The sequence below is a fragment of the Rhodamnia argentea genome, chromosome 8 (genome assembly GCF_020921035.1).
Source record: "Rhodamnia argentea isolate NSW1041297 chromosome 8, ASM2092103v1, whole genome shotgun sequence".
Classification (NCBI taxonomy): Eukaryota; Viridiplantae; Streptophyta; class Magnoliopsida; order Myrtales; family Myrtaceae; genus Rhodamnia; species Rhodamnia argentea.
Genome location: NC_063157.1, coordinates 21,135,591 through 21,160,603, shown reverse-complemented (window position 1 = coordinate 21,160,603; position 25,013 = coordinate 21,135,591). Strand labels below are relative to the sequence as shown.

Below are 25,013 nucleotides of genomic sequence, written 5' to 3'. Positions count from 1 at the left end.
TTGCAGGACATAAAAAGCTTTAGTAGTCAGCAATGACCATCAAACTTTCAACAGTTCCTTCGTCAAGAACATGGCCCGTCTTCTTCTTATGAATGCTTTCTTCTCTTCCGTTCTCCTCAGTATTCTATAGATATCTTCTAGACTAGTGCCAAGGCAAGAAGATGACGTGCCCAATCGTTCTCTTCTTCCTAGGTTTGTCCACATGGTCGGCGTATGGTCACGAGATACAGCTTGCTTAGAAAATTATGCCCTTCTGCAGCTGGAGTTCTCACCGCCTTCTCGAACTGTAGCAAAGAAGTATAAAAACGTTCAGTTCCTCATTTGGAGAATTCTCATCACTAGTGGATCAAAACATCTTTTGAAGAAGGAGCCTTGTTTGGGGATATAACTTGTTCATCATCAAACTCATCTATTTAGGCATACATTTCTCTCTTTAACATGACAAATGCTCGAATGATTCTTCTTTGGACTTATGTGGTCTCCATATCACCGTCTGTGCCTGTTTTGCAGCTGCTCTTATAGCAAGAAGAAGGGCAGCAGAAACTTGTGGTTGCGGTCGTATATAAAGGAAGAAGTGCTGCCCATTGATAATCTCTCCTGAATGGGATCCGTCACACATTTTAAAAGAGAAATACCCCATGGGTAGCAAGGAGAATAACCACGAAATCAACAAGCAACATTCCTTAAGTTCAACAACCCATTACCTAATCTATGCAGAGTATGTTCTCTGTTCGGCTATACAAGATGCCATAGCACAACTTGTTGCAGTATTTCCCATACGCTGGGTCCGTGTTCCCAAATGCTACTCTTAGCACTCCCATGTTGGAAGTAAGATGTATAACCAGTCCATGAGTTATGAAAGTCTGAAAAAGCTATATTGCTATTTCCCCTGGTGATCCAGATCATGTAATGGAAGGGAGTGTCCTACGAAATGGCAGAATGACTCGAATTGTTGACCCATTTGTCAAGCAAAGTCTCACCCTCTTTGCCTTAATTACATCCGGAAATAACTTGTAAACCCCATCATGACTATCCCTCACTGGTTGAGGAATTTCCAGTAGCAAAGAAATTCAACCTCCAATCAGTTAACCTAATTAGCACCACAATCCACCCAACGAGGCCATCACAAATGATTCGTGCGACAGCGGCGGAGGCAGGTTCGGGATAATCCATTCAATCTTCTTTTTTTCTTTCTCTTTTCTCTCTTTTTTTGAATTTTCCTCTTCCCATGGAAATCCTTGTTGAAACATTTCCAGAAACTCAAGTCTTATTTTCTCTTCTTCTTTCGGTGGAGCTTCCTCTCGTTGTTCTTCCTGCAGCCAACTCCCTTTTATTCAAAATTATTCTTCCCTTAGGATCGCCTCTGGAAGCCGGAACGTAGGGGTCATGATGATCCGGATCTTACTCACAAAGAAGGAATGATGTTTCTGAAAATCAATATATTTGTAGTGAATGTATGTAAAGGGAAGCAGCAAGCAAGAAATGTATTAAACGCAATAACAAATAAACGGATGCTAAAGCAACAAGGATCCATTTAGGTGCATTAGTGCCAAGAGCCTTGTCCCCTAAACAGAACAATGACAAATAAGATCAGACGATGGAGGTACACGAAAATACCATCTTTTTGTACACAGTTCACCACAGGCATATATCCTTACCAAAGTGAATGGCATGCACAGATTGCTGGATGAAGTAATTAGTTGCATGGTAAACCAATTGCAGCAAAGTGGTGCACTCCACTCTTGAGATGACAATTTTATAACCCTTTGCACTATAGACAATTTCGGAGAGCAAAACAGAAATTGCAAAATGGTCCACACTACTCTGCCAGTGGATGAAGCATTCGTTCTGTACTTGTGCGCCTGGAAGCAGTTTGTTCTGCGCCATGGACCTAGTTAAAATTTCAGAGGAAAAACAGAAGCACCTAATTACAGTTTATACATATCAGATCAGCCACATGATTCGGCATGAACTATTCGAACAATTCATACAATTTTGGAGAATCACTATGGTATAAACATGAATTAACTGAGTGACAAGTATTATTTTCTGGAAAACCATCTTCCATGTGCATAATTTTTCGACAGATATTTATATGATCTGTCATTTACACTTACAGAAGTGGATTGATGAATAACCTTTCCCCGACACCTGGTGGCAAAAAGAGCACTCTCAACCAGACTTCTTCCCAAACACCTCTCTGCTATCACCAGATAGGATAATTTCTTGTGCTCAGTACTCAAGAGTCACCATTTCCTTCAGATCTATGAACTTCCCCCATTCCCTCAATCAGGGAAATATAAGTGCCATCATCTGGAGTGATGCCTTTATTAACCATTTCCTTGAGGAGTTCTTCTGCATAATCTCCTTCCTTATTCTTGCATAAACCTTGAATAAGGGCATTGTAAGTGAGACGTGTGGGATTGAATCCAACACTCAACATCTCATCCCGTGTCCTAAAAGCATCATTCATGTCGCCACGTCTACTATAACCACTGATCAGAGTATTGTAACTGATGTGATCAGGCTTTATCCCTCTTCTTTTCATCACGCCTAGAAGCTCACGTGCTTGTTCAACTTTACCCTCCTTGCAAAGTCCTTGCATTAGCGTATTGTAGGTGACTTCATCAGGACTAATCTTGAATCGATCCATTTTCTCCAAAAGTGAAAACGCAAGCTCCATGCTCCCATTAGTACAGTGTCCATCGATCATTGCATTAAACATCACAACATCTGGACTAATACGCTCACCTATTATTTTCTCAAATAAATCATCTGCTTCTTTCATTCTGTTCCGTCTACCCAGAACATAAATAAGTGAGGTATAAGTTACTTGGGTGGGCTGGATCCCTTTAACCAACATCTCGTCACGAAGAGAAAAGGCCTTTTTAGCATCGCCACACTGGCAATACCCATTAATGAGTATATTGTAAGTGAAGGCATCGGGAGCCATCCCTTTTTCACCCATTTCTCTCATCATGTTATCAACTTCAAGAGTGTTTCCTTCCATTAACATAACATGAATAAGCAAATTAAATGTCGAAATAGTGGGCTGCACACCCCTCCTAACCATCTCATCTCTATAACTAAGAGCTGTCTGTAAATCCCCTTTGCTGCAGTACCCATCAATCAAAGCATTATACACCACAGCACTGGGGACTAACCCAATTTCCAACATTTTACCCAGAAATTTGGATGCCTCATCAAGTCTCCCCTCCTTACACATCCCATTAATGATTGGTCCATAGGAATAGGAATCCGGTTCGATGCCTTTAGCTTTCATTTCATTACAAATCATTAGAGCACCTTGAACCCTCCCTTTCGAGCAATACCCATGCACTAATGTGTTGTATGTGACCACATTAGGCTTTATACCCAAACCCTCCATCCAACCAACAAACTCCTTTGCCTTCTTCAACTTTCCCTCCTTGCACAACAAATTAATCATTATGTTGTAAGTGTGGACGCTCGATTTTATCCTCAACTTGAACATCTCAGCATACAAAACCCAAGCAGTCTCCCTCCTGTCCAACTTCAGTAACAAACTCAACATGCTATTACAAGTCTCGGTCTTTGGCAAGATGCCCTTCTCTTTCATCATGTCAAAGCACTCCAATGCCTCATGACACATCTTCATTTCACAACAAGCCCTTATCAAGAAATCAAATGCAATGCTACTTTTCGTGCCCAATTGGCGGCGTAAGCTGACCAGTTCATCAAAGGCCTCTTTTACAGTGGCATCAACGCTGCCAATGATCTTCTTCACGAGTTGCAACGCGGGCTTCGGATCCGGGAGACGCGAAACGATGGCAAGCGCGAGACAGGAGGTTCTCGTATCTAAGCACCTAGTGTCGATGCGGGTCACGAACTCAAGAGCAAGTTCGGGCCTTTTCTCGAGAGCTGAGAGAGTGGTCGAGATTAGGGAGGGAGTGAGGCGGTCGGAGACCTGTTTGACGAAATGCCACTGCGAAGACTGGACCGAACTCAGCAGCATCTGCGGGGTGATTGCAAGTTGGGATTGGTCGCAGGCGCTTTGCAGAGCAGATGAAGAGAAGCGAAGGGAGAAGAGAGCGTTGACGGTAGAAGGAAGAGCGTCGAGGCATTGGTGTTTGAGGTTGCGGGATTTCATTTTTGCCAAAGATCTTCTCTGGGTCGGTCGGTCAATCAAGCACCGGAGAGTGAATACTACGAACTCGTCGCCTCGGATGGGGCTGGAAGAATTTGTAAATTGAGTGGGCTTAGGCAAGCATTACAACACGGCGTTTCTCGAGCCCGCTCGGGTGCGCTCCGTTCCGACCAAACTTCTACGAAGTGTCCGATCTTTTCTGAATCGCAAATGTAAATGGCTCTAGAATGGCATTTTCAAATGGAAGATTTCAAGCACGAGCCTTAAATGCATTCATTTTCGCAAATAAAAATAAATAAATTTTATTTCAAATAAGGATCTGCAATAGCCATGATAATTTCAAATAAAGGCCTAACCTTGCCGATCTGCTAAATATTTCATCCAATTAAGAATATTTTCGTCCAAAAAAATTAACTTAAATTTTAGTTAAATTAAATTAAAAATTAAGAAAATTACAAGAAAAAAGCACATGCGAGAAGATCGGTCCTACGTATGGCCAACCGCCCATCGTTGGTGGAGTGTCGGCCATGGCCGATGCCGGCCCTTGTCAACCAGAGGTGAGGGCCAATAGACCCTCACAAGAACCGGGAGAGGGCGGCAACCCTCTCCCCGACCGGGGCAAGTGTTGGGGCGAGCTCTCCCCCACTTTTGGCAGGGGCTAATGGCCCTCGCAGAAGTGCCGACGACCCTAGTGGCTATTGTCGACACCCCACTAGCAATGGGGTGGAGGGCCTGAATTTTTTTCTGTTTTTGTGTTTTCTTTAGGCCTTTTATTCTCTCTTTTGAGTTCAGTTAATATGGAATTATTTTTTTTTTTGCTTTCTTTAACCTAATTTAATTTAGATTTTGTGTAAAAATTAGGATTTGGGATCGAAACCACGTCTAAGCACGGCCGGCCCTCTCTGGGCATCGTCGGTAACCAGAAAAGGAAAAGAAAAAAGCCAAAAAAATAAAAAGACGAAAATGCCCTTGACAAATCGGTAAAGTCACGTCTTTCTTTGAAATTGACATGGCTACTTCAAATCCTTATTCGAAAAAATAAGAACACTTCAATCCTTTATTTAAAATAAAATACACTTCATGCTTGTATTTTGAAATTTTTTTCCGTAGCTCTCTGAGATGGCAGTTTGCTCCTGCAAGCCGATTAACCAATTTTCCCTCCACAATCACCAAAACTTCTTCTGAGCACTTCATTCAAAAGTTGGCAACTTCAATTTTAAGGGTCGAGACCTAAAAAGGTTTGAACTTGAATTTACGTTTTCTCGTGCAACCCCATTCCTGGTAATGTGAATGCACGGGTTCGTACCTACATGTTCTTTTATAAGTACTGTTGAGATGTTCCAAGCACTATTTGAACTCTAATACCTTTTCTTACACCATGGAAAGAAACGAGCGTGGGAGGATCAGACGGAACCAATTTCTAGCCCCAAAGGCAAAAGGAGAATTTACAGATTAAGAAGGAAGGATCTAAAACTAACATCACAAATATGTGTGAGAGGAAGAACAGCATACAATAGACATAAAACCACAGCAGCGAGTGTTCAAATACGACATACATGCAGCAACAAATTCATACTTTCGCTTAAACAACATGCATAATATACATAATCCCGGCTGCCAAATGTTACAATCTAGCACACATCCCGATGGCCCCTGAAGAAATTTTGAAAATGCAGGCTCTGTTTCCGTACCTTCCAAGCTATATAATCCGTCTTAAAACAGCTTCATGTTGACGACACCCTCCACCAGCAAGATATTTTTTTCTGCTAAGAACTCCCAAAGCAGCTATCCCTCAATATTTCCACAGGTGGCAAAAAGAATCACGCAGCGCTCAAACAGTTCTCCCAAGTCCCATACTTCGAGCTGAAGCTGCCTCCCCCTCTCTGCTGAGCATATTCCAAGATAACTGCACGGGCACAATCATCCCAAGTTCTTGCTATCTCCCTAAGCGACATCGGTTGTGAAAGGCTTCGGAGGGATATGCTGAACCTTGACTTCGCCTTCACCGAAAGATCTTCAAATTCTTTACTGAGAAGTCATAGCAGATGTAAGTCTCTCTAAGAGAGAGTATTTGATGTTCACATACCTCCCATACTTGATAATGATTTTAACTGGGGTGCAAAAGGAAAAGGACAATGCCCCTTGCCTTACCTCACTTCAACGGGAAATTTGTCCAATAGCACAGGGGAGCAACTGGGGTAATTTGTGGGTACAAGCAACCGTAAAGGTTGAATCGGTGACTGTTACAAAAATAGAACAGAATTGGTCAGCACCATGAGCATCTCATTCACAATGAAATCAAACTGTACAGGGTACAAAACCTACCATTTGCGCTGAAGCATACTGTGACTTTAAATTTGGGCTCAGAGCAACAGCATTGAAAGAGCACTTAACAATGACTCCCTCCCCTCCCTCCGCGACAGAAACTATTGCACTTGGATTAACATCTTCATCACTAATATCTACCACAGTATCTATAAGACGCTGATTTATTTCTCTTATTTCTTCCAGCAGGACGTGATTTGCCTGAAAAACGTAAAAAAAATAAATAAATATTCCATGTCCAATCAATTTTGATAACTGAATTTGAGAAGGAAAACCAAAACGCAACTCAATGGACAAGGAGAAGGGTGAAAGAATATCATTGGTCATCGTGCAATGTCAAGAAGGCACAAGATATCACTCTAAATGTTAGATCATTCTTGCAATTTTACCCAAGACAACTCTAGTGTTTGTGCTTTACTCTGAAGTCAAAACAATATAGATTAGTATATCTCGTGTCCCTTTGCTTATTTTATTCGTGATCCAATTGCACAAACACGAGGCCTTTGGGTTTCTTCAGTAAAATGCTAATGCAGCCTCTAGTGTAGAGAACCCCCAACAGGAAGCACGATCATAGGACATATTGTATCTAACTATATGCTCATATGTACCTAGAGATAATTTCTTTCGCTTGAAAAGACATTTTTGATCCATCATGTTCTCTTTCTAAATGAAGTTGTGTGAATTTAACTACCACATTTCTGTTGAAAAGCATGATGCAATTCTAAATTTTGAATGTCAACAATTAAAAGCAACTACTCTGAAACAAAAGACATTTAGCATACTGCCAGATATATTTTTCTTTGCTTAAGACTCCACCGTGACCATTCACTTGCACTTCGAATGCCCTAGGCAACAACTGTTCTGCAGTTACTCTTCAGTCCAATCTATGCTCTAACATAATTGGACACCTTGGCCATCAAGGAATCTTACTCATACCCTTGTATTGCTGTCCAGATCTAGTTCTTGTGAAATTGTCTTGTCTTACGCACCAAACAAATACTGTGCATACTGCTGAGTTAAAGGCATCTACAGACCCGCAGAAAGATTAAGCATTCAAGTAACCAACTCAACCCGCAGAAAGATTAAGCATTCAAGTAACCAAGTCAAGCATGGAAGCAGGATGGGTATTTCATTCTCACAGGAACTTTCAGCGCTCAAGTACAAAACTGCAGATAAAAGGCCCAATAGAGAGAGAGGAGAGAGAGAGATGGATACCTCAATCCTTGGCCTCTTGATACTGGATGTTGCAGTTGACTCCAAATCAGAAGACTCTGCACCTGTGAACTGCTTAAAACTGTCGTTTACACTACCAGCTGATGATACAACATTCAAAGGCATTGCACTTGTGTAACGCCTCATTTTCCTATTTCCAGTTGTCCCATCTTGTGTCATGTAATTTCTGGCTTGCAAGCGACATTTAGTCATAGCAACTAGATCCTCACCAACAGCAGCCCTAGATCCATTTCCAGGAGCTGATCCAGCTATCCTATCAACCATGCTAACGACTGAACCAATGTCATTGACTGCAGCATTCAATGCTTGGGGTGACATTGATTTAACCTGAAATGAATAAAAACAGTGTTACCACACCCAAATGTTTTAAAGCTTATGCAAACGGAGGCAATAAGCAACGTGAATTGATAGTGAGGGCAGGGGTGATGATCTTGCTTGACTAACCGCTTTGGTTAATCGTTCAATAGGCTGCTCAGTCACGGTTGACCTGCTAGAGACAACAGCAGATGCATTGCCATGAGCACCATCTGGACCAAACTCAGCAAGCAGGGGTGAAGCTGATATACCAGGAGTGCCAATGGCAAGGGAAGGGGCTGGTGCCGGGGCAGAACTCGGTTGCTGATTTCCAACGTTTCCAGAATTAGAAAGGGAGGAGACGCCAGATATAGGTTTCTCAGACTCCCCTGCCAGGGGTGATGGAGCCAAGGGAGTAGCTGGAGATGGAACAACAAAAGGTGAATTTGCAGATTGCAAAGGAGTTCCAGCTTTAGTTAGAGAAGAAAGCAGATTCTGCTGATCAATCTGTGGAGATGAGTTCTGTGGAATTTGAGGGGATGCAGCCTGGAGAAGCTGAGGGGAAGAGGTAGGAAACGAAGCTCCTGGTTTCAGTTGTTGATGCGGAAAAGAGGAGCGCTGTGTCGCTGAGTGATGTTGCTGAAAGACTCCTTGCTTCACCCCCATGCCTGATCTTATTTTTACATCACTTCCATCATTCATCTGATGAAGTTGTGTTATTTGATGAGTCTGCAGTTGCGAAGGAAGCTGCTGTTTAGCCTGCTGTAGCTGCTGCTGATGTTGCTGCTGCTGCTGTTGCTGTTGTTGGTGCTGCTGCTGCAGGAGTTGCTGCTGTATTTGACGTTGCTGCAACTGTTGCTTAATCTGCTGTGTCTGTAGTATCTGTTGTTCCTGTTGCTGTTTGAGATGCTGATGTTGAAGCATACTGGAATTAGACTGATGGGTGCTAACATTTGGTTGTAACATGCTTAACCCACCCTGTTGTGGCATGGTGCTCATGTTCACCTGTTGTGGTGCACTAACAGGATTCTGCTGCATAGATCCCATGCCAACCTGCTGCATTGTACTCAAGGTATTACCTTGTACAGAGTCCATACTGGAATTCTGCGGTAGTGAATTAATCATGGTTTGCTGTGCATTTGAAACCCCAGACAAAGAAGACACGGAATTATGATGCAAATTTCCCATATTATTCTGGTGCATTGATGCTACAGAACCTTGCAGATTCATTGATTGTAACTGAGGGTTCATTTGATTTTCATGTGACTGCACTTGAGTAATTTGAGGTTGCGATTGCTGCTGCTGCGGTGGCTGCAATGAGTGCATATGAGAGGGGGGAGGTTGCCCTTGCTGCATAGCTACTTTCCTGGGCCTACTTGTGTTTATGAAGTTTATTATCTGTTTCTCATAATGAACCAGCTTCTCTTTGAAACTAGGCATTATGTCAGCTTTGTTAACTTGCAAAACAGCAATTACACGTTCCAGCATCACTTTAAAAGCTTTCAATTTTTCAAGCTGCTCTGACTTTGGCTGTTGTGGAAGAGATTCGTGCTGGCAATGTATAAGAATAACAGGCGATAAGAAAGAGATAGAACAGGACGATACATCATTTAAAGACTAAAAAAACAATTATATAGACTGCCTTTCTCAGGAAATGTTTACTCCATGTAACATCATTAGGAAAGAATCAAAATTAAGCAATAACTTCCTCAACGACGCTTAATCAAAATGTTCTCAATAACAGACTTTCTTTCCATACCTGCTGTAACTTCATAGAGATTTTCTGGTACATCTCATTCAATTCAGGTAAATATGCTTCCCTCATGGATTTCATCTGCAACAAAAATAAGTAGCGTATTGATCAATCTGAACTCCTCCTGGGTCGTTTTGTTCTACAAATCAAATTACATATACCTTTCAATACTTATTTGAAAAAAATAGCTACCGACACTCACATCACCAGCAGACAACAGAAAGGAAGTTCCACTTATAGTACTCCCCATGGCTCATTATCATATGGTCTACAAATATTCAACTATAACCGTCTTCCAAGATCAAAGAAACATGAAATAAGGAACAGGAAGAAGAATGAAGGAGACGACAAAATGACTTAAGCATTTACAAATTACTGGAAACAGATAGTCACATGTTAATACTCACAATGGATAAATAAAGCAACTCTTATATAAGACTAGACCGCATCAGTGTTGTTTATACAAGAAGCCATGAAGAATAAAAAAGATTCGCAACTTGCATAAACTATTGTTTCATCAGAACCCCACTGCCAACTTAAGCATTTACAAATTACTGGAAACAGATAGTCACATGTTAATACTCACAATGGATAAACAAAGCAACTCTTATATAAGACTAGACCGCATCAGTGTCATTTATACAAGAAGCCATGAAGAATTAAAAAGAATAGCAACTTGCATAAGCTATTGTTTCATCAGAACCCCACCGCCAGCTGGATAGCTTTAAAAATAGCAAGTAAAACTGGAAAAGGAAATTAACTAACACAGACAAAATTATGGTACCTACATTGAAACATATCAATGGTTTCATCCTTTACTGATCCTTGATAAAGAAACAGCAATCTTAACACAACGCAGAAACATTCTTCAGTATAAGTGATTCATTAGTTAAATGACTTCTCTTTCCATTGCACACAACTACTCTTTTTCCCTCTTAACAATATCATGCAAAAAACAGAAAAGCTCATCAGAAAGCACTCTTTGGAAGCTTCTCATGCTTATTTTTGTGAGGATCAGATATAGATAATGATGCTATTAATATGTAAGTTTTTTAACATGTTAATGCGAATGGCCTGGAGTCACTACATAATTAGAAATTCATCTTTGGTAGAGGGATTCCTAGGTTTAGAAACCATAAGCACCTGTCCATACTACACTATGTAAGGAATTTGCTAACCAAATTTCACTCAAGGGCTTTCAAATTTCCCTGAGAAAAAGTCCCGTCACCAAAATGTAGGCCGAATTCCAACAAAAAAAAAAAACTTTAGGTCTAGTCCCACTTCTACCCCGAACTTTTTTTTGTGTCAGAAAAAATCCCAAACTTTCGGTCCAATCCCAAATCTATCCCAAACATTTTTTTGTCTAAGAGAAAAATCACCAATTTGTACTATAATCTCAAATCTTCCCTTGTTAACCCTTTGTCCAAAAATCACGGTCGATCGTCCCCAATTTTCATATCTTAAGACGGTTTCATTTTGGAGAATTTCAATAATTTTAATTGGGGTGTATTTGTTATCCATCCGGAAATGCCATGTCGGTCCGTACCTATCACCCCATTATTTTGCTGATGTGGATTTTTTATCAATATGTGGAAATGCCATGTCAAGTTGGGACTAGACCACGGCATAGATTTGAGAATAGATTGAAAATTTGTGATTTTTTTTAGACAAAACAAAATTCGGGGCAGTTTTGGGACTGGACCTAAAGTTTCGGGTTTTTTCCGAGACAAAAAAAAGTTCGGGGCAGATTTGGAACTGGACTTAAAGTTGGGGATTTTTTCCGAGACAAAAAAAGTTGGGGTAGAATTGGGACTGGACCTAAAGTTGGAGGATTTATAGGGAATTTGGCCCCCAAAATGTATGATGTACTACAACTTCTAGAAATGGAATTGGCTCCTGTTCGGCAGTTGTTATTGTCATAATGGTTACTGCACAAGGCTATACTACTATCCCCAAAATATGGTTCATTATGGAACTTCCCCACATTCTGATATTTTGGACAGAAGATTACACTATCAAAAGTTTGTTGCTGACTCTGATTTAAAAAAAAAAAAAAACAGTTCGTTGCTGACTACCCATTTCTGTCTCACAGTTATATTTGTTATCAAGTCAGTTTCCAAACCAATATCTCATGTGAATGAATTCCTTTCCCTGGCTTGACCGTATAATAAGGAATACTCTCATCTGTGCTTTTGTACTTTTGCACCCTACTAAGCCATATAACTAAAGTCCAATAGCAAATATCAGTCACCAACAAACTATTAACACCCGTAATAAACTATGAGAAGTCTCACGCATAATACATGCATTGCATAAAGCTCAATGAACAAAACAAAACAAAACTGTGGCACAAAACCTTTTGGTAAGCCTCCTCTTGCCAATCCCCCCCGCCCGAATGCCCTGCCTGGGCAGAGCTATCAATAGACACTACAAAAGTAGAAGAATAACTCTTCATCTATAATTAAGATTTAAATGTTCTTTTGTTTGGCAGAGAACATAGCAAGAAAGACACAAAACTAGGACAGTTACCAGACAGACTTACTTGCCGATGTCTCCGAAAGGGCGGCTCTTTGTGATGGGTACAACTGCTTTTGCTGATCAATCACATTCTGCTGTTGAACCAATGATCCTTGAAGTCTCTGATGCATATCTCGCTGCAATAAATTAGCCTGTTGTTGCAGGCCCACTTGCTGCTGCAATTGTGCAGGTTGTTGTTGAATCTGTGACATCAACTGTTGCTGCATTGGCGGCGCTTGTGATTGTTGTCCTTGAGAGGCTAGTAAATTTGATGTCCCACCTTGCAATTGTTGCTGTACAGGAACTTTGGACTGTTGAAGTACATGGACTGGGTGCTGACCAACCTGCATGCTAGAGTTACCAGACTGAGACCCAACCAATTGTTGCTGCTGATTCAACCCAGAAACATTAGTTTGAGGTGCCATTTGCTGAGGATGCATATTTGCGAGGTTGTTTTGTTGTGGCATCAACTGCTGCTGCTGGACGTTTTGCAGATTATTCTGCTGGTTAAGCAATCTCTGCTGCTGCTGCTGTTGCTGCTGCTGCTGCTGCATATCTCCCATGTTATTTTGTTGACCCGCCAACTGGTTCTGCGGCATCATCTGTTGACTTGAAAGGTGATGCTGCTGTTGCTGCTGTGAAGTCAACATTGGCTTCTGTGACAAAGATGCTTGCTGTTGATGAACAGCCTGCTGAGACTGCTGTTGCCTCAGACCAAGCATGGACTGTGTTGACTGTTGAACTGAAGACTGTTGATTTTGTTGGAGACCAGTTAGAGGAGCTGGTTGCATTGATGACTGCTGCATGACAGAAGATGTTTGTAGGACAGACTGCTGAGGAGCCTGCAGCTGAGTCGGTTGTAGCATATTTTGTTGCTGCTGTTGCTGCTGCTGCTGCTGCTGCGGTTGGAATTGAGATGACACGAGCGAGTGTGCGATATTTCCCTGATGAAGCTTCTGCCTCATAATCTGCTGCTGCTGATGATATTGCTGCTGGTAAATATACTGCTGAGGATTCTGAGACTGTTGTTGTTGCTGTTGGGAAACCATCTGTTGCCTAGCTTGAATTTGCCTCTGAGAATTTACAAACATGTTGCTATTGAGACCTTGGCCCATTGAGTTGCCAAGTGAGTTCTGAGAAACACTAGGCATATTTTGCATGTTGTTGTTTTGCCCAATATTATTCGGGAGGGAAGATTGGTTCAAGCCAGAGACAGATTGCAATGTAGATGATAGACTGGCAGAAGCCTGAACTCCAGATGGAACATTATTCTGAATATTCTGAACCAATAACTGTTGACGTGCTTGAGGCTGATTCACAGCTAAGGAATTAGGAATTGGTTGGCTTTGACTTTGAATCTGTGACTGCATAACTAGAGATGACATAAAGTTTATACAAGTTATGTTAGTCACCCAAGAAATGGACCTTCGAACAAAAAAATAAAAAAAAAAAAAAAACCGACCAATTCATGCATAGCAGCATTAACTGCAAATAGCACAAAGAGACAAGGAATGAGGGATAGATGCACTACAAGTACAACCTCTACAGCACTATGTATTCCAACTTGAAACTTTCTCAGCAAGTGATACTGGATGGATAATGGACATGCAAACACAGACAAACAATGACCACTCATTTTCTTTTCAAAAAGTACTAAATATAAATCTTTGTGAAGTTCATGTACTTGAATTGATCTTGAAATCTGCATAAAAAGAATAAATAAATAAAGGAGAAAGATGAATCCCCGCTTCAAGCATGAATCTTCCGATGCCATAAGAGAGTGTCACTTTAACAAAGATAAAATTTGAGGCAAAAAAAAGTGGGAGCGAGTTACAAAAGATGCAAGCATTCAGCCCTTTCTAGTAAAACTTAAGTCTTGCTGCCACTCTTTGAAAAACTTGCTCTTCACAATGCAGAGCTAATTCTACTGACGAAAAAAACCGAGATCTTTTAGTTTTTTAATCCATATGTTCAAAAATGTACAAGAGAAATTCAAATGCGCCACTGCCCCATGGTATAAATGTGCATTTGAGGTTAAAAATGAGCTAGATTGGAAAAAAGAAATTATCTTCAGGTTACTACAACGAAAATCCGTAAGCATCATGGCTCTAGTGAGTATATAAATGTGTACTATGTAAAGCCCAGGTAAGGACAACTACAGGCAAGTCCTAAAATTTGTTTCGCTAATGCCCTTTTTTTTGTTTTTTAATCCTCAGTGGCCTTTAATATAACAAATATGCCACCTAGAATTTATATCCACTAAAGCATAACAGGCCAACAGAGCTAACGGAAGAGTTAAAGTACATGACTGTCACAAGTTTTAGGACTTAAGTGCACAAAATAAAAGTTTAAGGACTCAAGTGTCTCTATCATCACAAGTTTTAAGACTCCTGTTGTAATGTCACCCAAAAGGCAATGTACAAGAAAAAATAGTACAAATACACAAATGAACATACACTATACAAGGGGATAACAATACAGAAATTATCGTTCCTACATCAACGGTATCAAATAACAGGAACGTAAGCCATACCCGAGTCCTTACTGCTATTCCCAGCAGAGTTAGATGGCAAAGCATTAGGTATGGCACTCTTTGTCTCCATTGTCAACATCTTCAAAGATATCTTCCTTAAATAATCGGACTAAAAGGGAAACGAAGCAGAAATCACTAAATCACTTCATAACTAACTCAAATTAGAAAGAAAATGAGGCAGATATAAAACCTTCACGCAATATCACAGCACTGAGCAAACCTGATTTCACCGGTGCAAAGCTATATGTAAATATTTAAACAGTTCCAGTTACTATATAGATGTGCCAATGATAAAAATTCTGAACATATCATGTGAATAAAAGAACACTTCTCTAATTTTTACGCACAAGCCTATCCAGTTTGTTTATGCATCCTCTATCCAGAATTCTTCTCCAATTTTTATGCACAAGCCTATCCAGTTTGTTTATGCATCCTCTATCCACATAGAAACTCGATACCAAATAATCACAAAAGGCATGGACATCATACCTGGCTTGTTGCAGCGGTGTAAATTTTTTCCTCGAACCTCACGGCAATTTTCCTGAGTTCTTGCAAACCCTCTGGACCAGAAACAGGAAGGTGTCTCTTCAAAGTCTCCATTCTGCATATCAAAAGAGATTTGCACTTGAGCCAAAATTTTTCTAGCCAATAATTTTATTTACCCTCTACACGTTTTATTAAGAAGATACCAAAGGGGTACCACCCCTAACAAAACAGCTTTAGGTACAAGCCACCCATAAAAAAAATTATGGACAAAAGACTGTTTCTAACATTTCCAACAAACTAGATGTATGAAATTGGACTTTCATCCTACCAAAAGTGAAGAGTGTACAACTAATTATCCAACTAATTATCCCTAAAAGAATCCCACAAGGATTCCTCTCTCTCCAAAGGAGCCAAAATAAAGGAGAAAAATCATCTTAGTAATCTGTTTCTTTCTGACACACAAACTGAAACTCCCTCTCCAAGCCCAAAGTTCATGTCGCACTGTTCACTCCTAATATTGCAAAAGCTGCAGCCAAAATCTTTCTGGTCCATTTACGATATAAAAATGAGTGATTCGTGCTCTTTTCTTCAGTCTTGCACAAAAAAAACCTATTAGCCGGTGTTTTCCTCTCTTCTGAACATTATCCAAAGTAAGAATACATCCCCATGCAAATGAAGAAACCTTCAATGGGACCTTGACTTTCCAAATGGATGTCCATGGGAAAAGCGTGCTCTGTTGTAATGGCATCTGAGTAGAAAGTAAGTCAGACAGAAAAAGTTCCAGAGCTACAACACCAAAGCCTATCGTCCTCCCATCTATGATCACAAGATAGGACAACTCAAAAAAATTCAAGAAAGCTTCGTGCTCCTGATCTTGAGCACTATGTAAGATATCAATCTCCCTCATCGTTTCTCCATTGTTAGACTTCCAACAATCAGCCACCCTAGCTCTCTTGTTTCATGCTAGTGCATACACATTCAGGAATAAGTGTTTGAAAGCAGTGTCTCCACAGCATATGTCATCCCACAACATAGTATTCCTACCATTCCCCACTCTTAACAGAAAGTCTGTATCCGAAAGCATTCCATCCTTGCATAATGTGCTTCCAAAGCCCGAGTCCATGTGCTCCTCAACTAGATTTAGTCATCCACTCTGAATCTTCGAAACCAAGTACCCCTTCTCCAGGTCTAGTTTTCTCCCCATTAAATCAACACAACCATTTTCCAAGCGAAGCTTTATATTCAAGAACCAACAACTTTACACCCAACCCCCCCAATTAGCAACTGATTGCCCACGTACCTCTTCCAGCAACAGCTTATACGGACCAGTAAGTTTGAGATTAATCGAAAATAGTACCACGCACAAGCAATAAGATGCTTACAAAACCTCAGGTTCAGGTTACAAGCATAACAGGAAATCATACTGTGACTGATTTCCTGCCAAAAAGCCACACGGCCTTACCTCTACACTTCAGAAAGAATGACATCCAAATTACGACGTGACCTAAGCACCTGCTAAATCCGACACTGAGACAAACTAAAACTAAAACTAAAACTATCCAACGAGAAAAATTTTACAGGGAAAGATTCCTCAGAGTTCATGTTGCGCCTCGACCAAATAACATGACCATATTTGCAAAACCACTACTTCCTCTAACATATTAAACTCTTGGAAATCACTCCTAAGCAACGATCCTTCATAGACTCCACACTTGTCCCTGCGAAATGATAAAAAATATGAAAAACCCAAGCGAAGGAAGGAGGCACTCACATCTTGTTGACGATCCTCTCCCGCGATTCGGGCGGCAATTGGGCCCTCCAATCGCCCCCGTCAAGCGCAGCTTCAGTGACCCCGCCTCCCACCCCACCAGGCGGCGTCGGCCTCCAGTTGTTGTTATCCATCATTATCACTCCTCAGAAACCTCAACAAACAAGCGCAGATTCGAATCGCAAGACCAACACAATCAACTCCGATTCAGGAACGGAAAAACCCACAAATCCTCCTCCCGCGTTCTCAACAAAGCCCTAGAAAACCAACAGTATAGGCCGAAATGCGATGGAGAGAGAGAGAGACGCAAGTTGAGATGATTGGACAAGAGAACACAAATGGAGGAGAGGGTCGCCTTGTTCTTTTCCTTATTCTCTTCGCCTGAAGAGGGTGGATTTGATTTGGACTTTCGTTGTAATATTTGAGAGCTGACGAGGTCGTTCATATATAAAGCAAAGCGAAAGAAGAAGAAAAGGAACAGAAGATTCGCCGTCATCGATGTGGCCACCTGTCTCTTCGCCTTTGTCTTGTCGTTAGCAGTGGTCTTACTTGCCTTGCCTCGGACCTTCCCCCGAAAACGGGTCGGGCCGGGTCACAACAAGAGCTTGAACGTTCATCTACGGGTTGGGAGTAGCCCGACCCAGAAAACCACCAGCTCCGGCCGTTGCCAACGCCAGCAGCCACATCTTCCCCGGCGAGCTCCTCGGCTACTTTAAGCACATTACCCGGACGACGAGACTGATGAGAAGGTTAGTACGCCCTCAGCGACAGCACCGTGGCGCGGGTTCACCTTCTTTAGCATCAGCCGCAAGTTGCAATTGGCTCCACCCATGATAGCCGGCGGCATGGGTAGGAAATAGACGCCCATGCAAATCGGAGCTCCAATTTAGGAAAGAACGTGCCTTACAACATTTTGGACAAAATTGCCCATAATCTAGCTGCCAAAATAAGGACATCCGTGAAGATTTGACTTGCAGTGACCTTAGTTTTCTTATTTGAAACTAAGTTGACTAATTTATGCTCTTATTTAAAATAAGATTTACTATTGGTATAATTTTGAGAAAATTGCTTCATTTCAGTCATAATTGTGAATTTGAAAATTTCCCCTTAATTGTGAATTTAAGCTTGAGCATTGATTCTTTTCGAGCATAACGTGGTTCTCGGCCTTTGGTTCCAACTAAAGTTTTTCTAGTCACTCGAAATGGAGTAAACTTATTGTATGAATATTAATTCGATTCTAAACTTTTCGATTTTGCCAATGTAATCATAAATTATTGCACAATATTTCAATATAATCATGCCTACCAATTTTCACTGAAATTACTAACGTGGCGGTGTGATTCGTAAGAGGGCTTGCAATGATTGGATCGCAACCTCAGCGATTTTCGGACGAAAATTGACCGAAAATTCTATATTGAAGTTTCACGACAAAGGTGTAGTACTAAATTGGCAAAATTGTAAAGTTTAGGACTGAATTGACGCCCGTACGGTAACTTTAGGACTGATTTGATAATTTTACCTTTTTGAGAGTACTAAAGGAGCACTAGCTTCGAGCACAGACAAGCCCAAGTAAAATGCTACTTGACTTGTGCAGCGCATACGAAATTTCAAACTTGGTGGCTAACCTAAAATGACCATAGTGTGATCCTTGAAATATTAAAATTAAGCCGGCAATAGTTGTTCATGCTCAAGAACATAAAAAAAATAAAACAAATTTATCGTTCTACTTGTCATTGCTCATGTAGCCGACTGGCAAGTTTGATCACGTCCTTCTTTAGATTAAAAAAAAAAAAAGTCACTGGGACAATTGATTAGGGATGGGTGATTTCGGGTAGGGGTGAGCAAAAACACTATAATCCATCCAAACCGGACCGGACCATACCCAAATGGTTGATTTTGTATGGAACCGACGAGTAACGGTCCAGTTCTCAATTTCAATATTCTGGAACCGGCAGATATCGAATCTATTCCCGATTATCCGATCGGCCCAATCGGACCGGTCGTTTTATACATTATATATGTATATTCTTCTAACTGAAACATCTCCCTCAAAGGCCCAAATCCAAACCCATCCGTCCAAAGAAAAAGAGTTCAGGCCTAGCTCATCTCCCCCACCCAGACACCATGTAGGCTCAGCGACCGCACGACCAAAAAGAAAAAAAACCCTAGCAAAGTGCAAGCCATTACTATGTAAAATATCATCCAAGTGTCACATTATAAGAGAAGAAAAAAGAACAGGTATATGGGGGCAATACAAATTTTGCACTTTGAGCAATGTGGGCTTCAATCCTTTCATTCTAATTGAAAACTTGCTATTCTAGTAGAAAACTTCAAGTGTCTAAAATGTAAGCTTAATACGGTTTATCATTCTTCGATTTGAAGCATTACGCCGAACCCTCCTATCAAGGACGCAAAGGTTCAATCCATGGCCAATTTCTTTAAAACTGGTTTCCTTTTCTTTTTTAATTGATGTTGATGCTCGATAGGACCGTAACCGTGATTCAACCGGGGAACCGGATCGGACCGGACCGATGGTTCGATTCTCGAATGGATCCATGGAACGAGCGGGTGGTTCACGATTCACATTTTGCGGAATCGGCCCCTAGCATATGGTTCTAGGTTCTAGGATGGGAACCACCCATCATGAAACCGATCACCACTAGTTTCGGGTTTTGTACATGTTCCACGTGGAACCGGAAACCTACCATTCGAATCTAGTTACTCAATTTTTGGAACTTGAAATTTGCCATGCATACCTTGAAACCTAAAACAGGACAGGTTCTTGTTCTTCACCGGTTAGGTTTTAGGTTCCAAGTTCTACTTTGGAACCATACTCACTCCTACGATTGATCATCAAATCTTCTTAATCTTATCAAGAAAAAGAAGGCGCGCTTGAGATCTAGTTGTTATTTAGTTTCCTTTAAATAGTTGTCATAATCCAATATGAAACAATTATCGAACACCAATTACGGTACAAAACTCTCCTTTCCAATCTTATCATATTGCATGAGGGTAGGATTTGATTTAGGATTATGCTTTTCTGTCTTACAAAAGCCTCTTCGTTCTAAATTTCGATAAACGAAAAGTATTTATATAATGACCACAAATGTATGATATTCATATATTCGGAAAGATTATAGGTATTCACGTTAGATAAAAGTCAAATTAAATTTTGAAAAACCTACGTGTGATTAGAGATTTTTGACTTTTATTTCTTCTTCTTCCTTTTCCTTTTGTAGCTTTTTACATTTGATTTTTTTTTCTAATCACATACATTGAACCTTTTAGCAAAAAAAGGGAACAAACATTGGACCGGCCGGCCAAACTCTGGAATGATATTATTCTTATAGTGGCGGAAAATTCAAAAGGGACTTCCTTGGCTGATTCAAAATCAAAAGCATGCTTCATACTTCTTCCCCAGGAAAAAGACAAATAAGAAAAAAAAAAAAAAAGGAAGAAAGAAGAGCAACCCTGCTTGCTTGTGTAACAAGAAGAACTAAAAGCTCCATTTCAATCTCGTTGGACTTTCAAGCTTCAAGTCGTGCATGGGTCGATCCTTTACACTGGAATGCTTCTACTGGTAGCGGTAGGTGACACCTGGCATGAACCGAAAGAGTTGCGAAACCTGAACACTTAGAACGAGATTTGCCGAGCACCCCGATAGATATTCGAAATAACAAAGCAGGTGCAATCGGAATCCAGGACGTCGGGTTATCACAAAAAGACATCCATCCTCCATCAGAAATGAACTGTTCAGGCAACAACAAAGACATGCAGAAGTTGCAGCTGAAGTTACTGGGCACTGAACCGGCCTCGAACACTCTCGGAACATCCGCACCGGAACACAGCAATATTCGATACTCCTATGCGGCCCTTGGGCTTTGCCTGCCCCTTCTATTCTAATCAAGTAGAGAAATCATCAGCGATAAAGTCATGACTAATAGCTCGAAAACTTACTTAGAATCTTGCTGCGCTGCACTTGTCGACGCAAAGCAAACATGGAGGCTAGGATTAGGACCGCCCGGTACTCGCAGAAAATCATGTGCTTTGTGCAGCTCCCTCCTATATATTGTGTTATTCATTTCGTTCCGAACTTTTACTTTGCACGTGATTTCTTCATATTTATGGAGATTACATTAAGATACACGTCCGTATCGATTTCTTAATCCAATTATTCATGCACCCGGAACTTGCACCTGCATGGATTGCGGTACATTTAAAGCAAAGCCGCAACACACACACACTCTCTCTCTCTTCTTTTTTTAAAACTGAGAAAATGACGCAAATGGTCCATGAATTTTGTCCCAATATATAATGTAGTCTCTGAACTTTTAATTGTTCAATTTGATCCCTGAGCTTTAGTCCAATATTTAAATTGATCCCTAGACCGAGTTTTCTCTCTTTCTTTAAGTTCAAAATTTATGTGGGGCGAGTTGAGCAACGCACCCGCGATCTGCACCCTTTTTGACTTGCGAAATATTTTGAAAGTAACGTAAACTAGGAAAGAAGATAAAGTTCAATACAGCAGATGATAACTACGAATAACAGCAGAGCCCGAGCTGCATTCCAGAGTTGGAAGTTGGAAACCCTTTGGGCTATTTCTCGAAGAGCAACTCTATTTCGGTATGTTCCTGCTTCTAGAGGCAAGTCAAATGCTCTAAATGGTGCCTTTTTTTCTTTGGAAGCAAAATCGATTTTCTTATAAAAAAAGGAAAGACAAATTTTTACTCGTTCTTCGCCGGTCTTAGTAAGCAAGAAATCGAAGGCCTCTTGTGCGGTTGAAATACGGTATGTTTCGAGTAAGTATTCTCAAGCTACTTCCATAAACATCAGTCAAAATTCTGTTGGATTTGCCAAGTAAATAAAGTATGATGAGATGGATTCAGACATGTATCTTAATATGAGTAGACTTCAGGAATTTGCCTGAAATGGCCTAACCATATTTGCTCTTCTACCGTCCTCATTCCTTTGCTGACAGATACAGATACATGAACTTTATCTCTGAGTTAGAACTGCTCCCTCCTCTTGCTATGGTCGAAAATTTAACTTCGTCGTCCCTTCTAAAGTTTGCTTCCTCCATGTAGAGTAAGTTCTTTTGATTGATTAGGCAATGACACATGGTTTTAGTAGAAACTAATCTAATGCGCCCGATCCGCCTTTCAATTTTTGGGCAGGTTCCTTTCACGATGAAGTCAAGGAATCACGCAATAACGGGGAAACCACAATGACTAGCGGTTAACGGATTGTTGGTAAATACCACCGGAGATTGGGTTTAGTGGTTATGGAAAAGAGCAAATTGAGCTGGAGTCTGACTGTTGAAGATCAATCATCATTTTCATCGTTTCGATTGGAAATAAGAACCGATATACACCACAAACGCAACGTAACATCAAAGTATTGGAGTTTAGAGCCTCCCGATAATCAATCAACTTTTAACTATTCGAAAGAAAAAGATTAAGAAATTAGCATAACAATGATTTATTCCATTCATGAACACATTAAACTTATGCACGATGATGCATTTCACAACAATCGCCATACATCAGAGACAAAAAAAACATTGAACCTACAATAATATTAAATGAATTCAGAGATGAGCTTTCAATATGTGCAAATAAAATGAATTGACTTGCTGATGAACTTATAGCTTGAGAGTTAAGTCTAGTTCTCCATGGTCGGTCTTTGGCTGATCATCCCTCTTCCTCAGTAGGACATGAGGATCGCTGCTGCTGCCGCCACCCCCACCACTGCTGCCGCCACCGCCACCGCTGCTGCTGCCCCACCCATTACCAACCGTACTCATTCGCACATTCGGGCTGAGAATGCTTGGAGGACTTCGAAAGCTGTGCATCATTGCACCACCACCTCGTTGAGAATGATTAAATCCTGGAGGAGGAGGAGGAGGAGACCCTAAATTGAAGCAAAAATCCTGCATTATTGAAATAATTGGAAGAGTTAGCAGGAGCATAAGGCGTGCCCTCAATCCTTGGCAGTGCTGATGCCATCATGTGTGGATGCCCGGGCCACGGCCCGTTTTGCGCAACCCCCAGTCTCGGCTGTTTCCAGGGTGGTTGGAGCCTGTGGACCATGGGCTGATCCATCCGGATGCCAGGCAAGGGCAGTCGGTTGACCGGTCCGAGAGCAGGGAATCGAGGGACCACTGAATAGGGCGCATTGAAACTACCATAGCCATAGATCAGAGTCGAAGGCGGCCCGTACCCGATCATGGCAGCCATTTCTTGCTCCCTTTTGGTGATCGAACGCTCATGCCTGTGCGCGTTCTGGTGCCCGCCGAGCGCCTGCGACGTCGCAAAGGTTTTGTTGCAATAGTTGCATGTGTAAACCCTATCAGCAGGGGGTGGTTCGTCAGGTGCACCATCATACAATGCCGTGACGACCGCCGCTTGGTTGGAGCTCGGGGTTTTGTCCGAGCCGGATGTCTTGAGGGTCAGATCGAGCAAGAGACGGGCCTCGCCAACTTCCTCGTCCGGTTCCATTTTGCTCTCGGCAGCTTCAGGAGCAAGGGTGAGTTGTTTGGATGCAGTGTGACCGTGGTCGGCGGCTGATGGGACATTGCTCGAGGAATCAGACGGAGGGGAAGACTCCACTGTGGTCACTGGAGCTTTTCCCATGGCCTTTTCCATCTCTTTTCCTCTCTCTTTTTTCCTTGTTTGGCTGGGGTGTCTTTTTTTCCCAATGATGGGGAAAACCGTGATGAGAATGTGCTCTATTTATAAGTGGCGAAGAAACGCAAATTATTCAAGCATGGAAAGAAATCCCAACTGTATAGTCATTTTATGGCAAACGATGACGGCCTGAGGGCGGATGTAAATCACACCACCGACAGTGACTTGCCAAGGAAAGTGGTGTGCCCCAAGATCGTGGAGTTCGAACACATCTTTCCATGGCGAGACATCCCTAGAGAGACAAGGTCGTGATCTCGTGGCCATCGGACGTGTCGTTACCCCGTTTCTCTTTCCAATCAGGAATCCTATTCTTATCGTGAACATGTTATGAAATTTGAACCGCCCTCAGATGTTCCTGTTGCCGTCATTTCGAATTCGATGGAAAGTTGGTGCGGTATAAAGTCTGCCGGATGCAATGTTTCTTATATTCTTGGCATGTTAGTGTTGTTTAAGGAAAATGAGATAGCTATGTGAGGGATCCTCAAAACTTGCTTAGAAACGACCATGTAAATGAGCACTTGGCCACATAGTACTTGCGAGTTGCGACGGCAGCGAGGTTGCTGTTTTTTTCTTTTTTTTTCCGGTCAAAGTATGACTAGAGCATGAGTCGAAATAGTCAAGTTGTTACCATATACAATAAGATGTAAGTGAGGTGGCAAATCAGCTTCTTTGGGCAATTGTTTGCAGGAATAAGGTTGGATATCTCGGTTGTTGCGGATGAACAAGTCATCAACTTAGTTGCTGCAATGGGTACATGGGGTGCCACGCAATAATCCGACATGGAGGGAATTTAATCTTGTATTAGGAAATGATAATCCCAGATAGGATGTCACTCAACATATATACCTGTTTTTTCTGTCGGGAGACAGGGTTGTCATATGATCGATTCTGGAAGCAAAGTGATGCGAGGTATGAACAGATTTACTTGCTTGTTTAAAGGTCTTGAAAAGTCTACGTTCGAGCTATGGAGAGCACGCCGACCCTGGCGTCTAGATATAATCGATTGGTTTAAGGAAACAAATCTAAAATCATGTTCAGGTTGCCAGATGGAAATCAGAAATCCTTAATCTGTTGAACGGTTGCCAATTTAATTCTAAATTTTCGAATTATGCCAATTTAGTTCTTTATATTTCGACAATTCGCCAATTTAGTCGTTCCCGTCAATTTTGGTCAGAAATAGCTTAAGTGGACGCCAACCTTCCTATGTGATATGGCCGGCACAAGTGTGAACAATTTTTTTAAATTTTCTGGAATTCTTTATTATTTAATTTTTTTTCTTGTATTTTTTGTTT

The 25,013-nt window shown here is 41.3% G+C and overlaps 2 protein-coding genes across 7 annotated transcripts in view; both read right to left on the bottom strand.

Annotated features, from left to right (window-relative positions):
* Positions 1-350: 350 nt before the first annotated feature.
* Positions 351-4,154, bottom strand: LOC115748207 (pentatricopeptide repeat-containing protein At2g15630, mitochondrial). Its single transcript, XM_048284108.1, is given in 3 exon segments — positions 351-1,055; positions 2,139-2,262; positions 2,264-4,154. Coding segments are annotated over 2 exon segments (1,896 nt in total). The 5' UTR covers positions 4,130-4,154; the 3' UTR covers positions 351-1,055; positions 2,139-2,232.
* A 1,399-nt stretch (positions 4,155-5,553) lies between these two features.
* LOC115748206 (mediator of RNA polymerase II transcription subunit 15a) overlaps positions 5,554-25,013 on the bottom strand; it is a 37,714-nt gene continuing 18,254 nt past the window's right edge. The window contains exons 1-11 of one of the 6 annotated variants that reach the window (XM_048284105.1): positions 17,039-17,483; positions 15,271-15,382; positions 14,782-14,890; positions 12,274-13,620; positions 12,088-12,158; positions 9,738-9,812; positions 8,129-9,535; positions 7,667-8,011; positions 6,452-6,652; positions 6,278-6,366; positions 5,554-6,154 (exon numbers count right to left, since the gene is read on the bottom strand). In XM_048284105.1, the coding sequence (XP_048140062.1) occupies positions 5,947-6,154; positions 6,278-6,366; positions 6,452-6,652; positions 7,667-8,011; positions 8,129-9,535; positions 9,738-9,812; positions 12,088-12,158; positions 12,274-13,620; positions 14,782-14,890; positions 15,271-15,382; positions 17,039-17,172 (4,098 nt within the window). In that variant the 5' untranslated portion in view covers positions 17,173-17,483 and the 3' untranslated portion in view covers positions 5,554-5,946. Of the gene's footprint in view, positions 6,155-6,277; positions 6,367-6,451; positions 6,653-7,666; positions 8,012-8,128; positions 9,536-9,737; positions 9,813-12,087; positions 12,159-12,273; positions 13,676-13,707; positions 13,996-14,781; positions 14,891-15,270; positions 15,383-17,038; positions 17,484-25,013 lie in introns of those variants that run through there. The other 5 variants (XM_030684655.2, XM_048284107.1, XM_048284103.1 and 2 more) reach the window with 5 other exon arrangements.